We start from the raw sequence: 3,220 nt of genomic DNA, 5'->3' as shown, positions 1-3,220 counted from the left end.
GAGGTAGTAATACGTCATGTGACGTTGTCGGATGACGAGAAGAAAGTGTTAAGTTTAGGCTATAAGTTTAAAGTGAAAGAACAAAGATTGGACGCAGAAGAGGTTATATACTCGGTAGAGCAAGCCATAGTTCAAGTTCAGGACAAGGAGATAAGGGATAAGATAAGGAGAAAGGATAAGATGATTGTGGAAAGGAACATAAACAAGCCAAAGGGGAACCTTTCAAAACACGAGTACAGTGTGTTGAAGGATATAAAGAAGCGAAAAGACATATGTGTGCAACAAGCAGACAAAGCTGGTGCCATTGTGGTGATGGAAAAACAATGATACAAAGAAACATTGAATGATATCTGTGATGATACTTACGAGGTGATAGGTGAAAGATCTGTCTGTGAGGAAATTAAAGAAAAAGTTTTAGTATCACTAACAAAAGCAGGTTTTGAAAGAGGTCTTAATAAAGAAGGTAGGATACCGGTAATGAAAGGTTTTCCAAAAGTTCATAAGGAGGAGCTAAAACTGAGACCAGTATTAGATTGCCGAGGAAATATATTTGAACCATTGGAGGAGGAGTTAAAGAAGGTTGTGGAAATGTTAAGGAGGCAACAAGACAGTAGCAGTGTGAAAAACTCGGTTGAGTTAAGAAGAAGGTTGGAGGAAGTAGGACAGAGCAAAGCTAAAACAATCATTTTCAGTGTCGATGTGAAAGCTATGTTTCCAAGTCTAAGAAGAAACAACATTGTTAAAGTCATAACTGAATTGATGAGGGATAGGAAGATCAATGGTTGGAGTGGAGAAGGACTGAAGGAGGCACTGAAGACTATATGTAATAACAGTTATTGTGTTATACGTGATAAGTTAGTGAAAATCAAGGAAGGACTAAGCATAGGTTCCAGGTTGAGTCCAGTGCTAGCAGAAATTACTATGAACGACTGGGAGAAGAAAGTAAGGATGAAAGGAAGTGACAGATTAGTGCTTTTTGCTAGATACGTTGACGATTGCTTGGTGATTTGGAAAGGAACTGTAAGGCAATTGGAAACTTTGTAAAGAAATTGAGGATATAGAGAAAGGCATACAACTGGAGCTAGAGGTAGAAAAGGAAGAGGCTATATTTTTCCTGGATATGAGAATAAGGAGGAAACAAGGAGTGATATACACAAAATGGTACCAAAAAAGTTGCGCGTCGGGAAGCTATTGCCACGCCCGAAGTGATGTAGATTACTCGACCAAGAGGAATTTCATCATTAACATGGAGAATAGAATTAAGCAAATAACCAGTGAAAGAGACAAGGCGGAACAGAGTATACAGTCATTCCATAAGCAGGTGGATACGATAGAAAGAGGCTAAAATACAGAAGGAGATGGGAGAAGATAAACGAAGAAAAAGAAATAAGCCGAGAAGGAGAGCAAAGTGAAGGAGGAATAGAAGAAAGAAGAAAATGTGGTGGGGGATAGAAAGTTTAGGAGAAGAAACAGAAATCATTTAAAGAATGCTTAAGAAGATGGGGGCATCTCAACTTACAGAAAAGGGAGCAAGAGGCTTCTGGATGTAATAAGGGAAAAAAGAAGGAAGAAGACAGAAGAAGAACAAGGGGTAATGAACGGAGAAAAAAGGACTGATTTATAAAATTCATTGCGGCGAGTGTGATATGTATTATATTGGGGAAACTGGAAAGAGACTAAGAGAGCGTATAAGACAACATAAGGATGACGTTAGGCTAGAAAGGAACAAAAATGCGGTCTACAAACACGTAAGGAACACGGGACATTCAGTTAATTGGAATGAAGTAAAAATTCTAGGCCAGGAAGAAAGAAGCATAGTTAGGAAATGGAAGGAGGCACGGTTTATAGAAATGGAGGGTAATAAAGCTATGAATTGGAACTCAGGACTGATCATCGACCAACAGTGGAATAGGTTGTTGAGAAAGGTTAAAGTATAAGATATGAATACACATATCTATTATATTGTAGTATATATATATTGATTGTCTCAGACGTGTTTATGTATTTATCAGTCCATATTAGTTATCTCTATATACGTTTGTGTATATATGTATATGTTATAGTATATATATTTTTATATAGATATATATATGTGGTTGTATAGTATATGAGTATATACTAGGGATAGGCAAAACCAGTTTTTATAAAAACCGGAAACGGATTTCTAAAAAAACGAAATCCGAAAAACCGAAACCGGTTTCGGTTTTTTCCAAAAACCGGTTCGGTTTTTCATCGAAACAGGTTCCGGTTTTCTCCAAAACCGGTTCGTTTTTTTCGTCGAAACCGGTTTTGATTTTCTTCAAAACCCGGTTCGTTTTTTGCCAAAACCGGTCCGGTATTTCGCCGAAACGGTTTCGGTTTTTTCGGAAGCAGGTTTCGGTTTTTTCAGGAATCTGTTTTGTTTTTTTCTCCAATCCCGGTTTCTGTTTTCTCCAAAAGCGGTTCGGATTTCTAAGAAAACGGTTCGGATTTCTAAAAAAACGGTTCGGATTTAAGGCAAACTGGTCTCAATTTTCTTCAAACCCAGTTTCGTTTCTCACCAGAGTGGAGTTTCGTTGTTCTCCGTAAACCAGATCCGTTCAAAACAAAAGGAATTTTTTTAAGATATTGGTTTTTAAGCTTTTTCCGTGTTCTTCAAGTTATGTTAAAAAGCCATGCCTCAAAAAGGCATGAAGTTTGAAATCAGTGTTACTACGAGTAGAATCCAGCCCGCGGCTACAGATAGACGTTATGTATGCTAGCTTTAGCCTTCAGTTCACTGATCAGGAATATTAATTGCACTACCTAAAATAAATATACAATTAATATATATATATATATATATATATATATATATATATATATATATATATATATATATATATATATATATATATATATATATATATAAACAATTTAATTTATTAGACAGTACATACTACATGGATATGTTACTCCAAGTTATCGGGTAAAGAGAAAGATAAAATGTAGTATATGTTGGTTTGAGTTGGCTTCCGCCAAGTAAATAATTTAATATATATATATATATATATAAGAATGCTTTGCACTTTGAAAAAAATCAAAGTGTAATACAGTATCCATTAATGAACGAACCCTTTTATTAACCAACAAATAAGAGTTGAAATGAAGGAGGCAAGTACGGTTGGAAGGAAGTTTGACAGAGATATTGCCTTTCACCAACTTCTACAGGGTTTTCAAACCAACACCGACAACGTTTGGG

General features: G+C 36.0%; 1 protein-coding gene across 1 annotated transcript; it reads left to right on the top strand.

Annotated features, from left to right (window-relative positions):
- The first annotated feature begins 477 nt into the window (after window positions 1-477).
- Window positions 478-1,044, top strand: LOC145689496 (uncharacterized). Its single transcript, XM_081763669.1, has one exon. The coding sequence runs from the start codon at window positions 478-480 to the stop codon at window positions 1,042-1,044; it is 567 nt and encodes a 188-aa protein (XP_081619795.1).
- Window positions 1,045-3,220: the final 2,176 nt, after the last annotated feature.

Source organism: Thermobia domestica, chromosome 7 (genome assembly GCF_964235325.1).
Source record: "Thermobia domestica chromosome 7, izTheDome1.hap1.1, whole genome shotgun sequence".
Classification (NCBI taxonomy): Eukaryota; Metazoa; Arthropoda; class Insecta; order Zygentoma; family Lepismatidae; genus Thermobia; species Thermobia domestica.
Note: the sequence above shows the minus strand (reverse complement) of the source record. Positions and strands in the feature narration are given on the sequence as shown.

Bases quoted from the DNA above. Each gene is read 5' to 3' on its own strand.
- LOC145689496 (XM_081763669.1), top strand. From the start codon at position 478: ATGAAAGGTTTTCCAAAAGTTCATAAGGAGGAGCTAAAACTGAGACCA.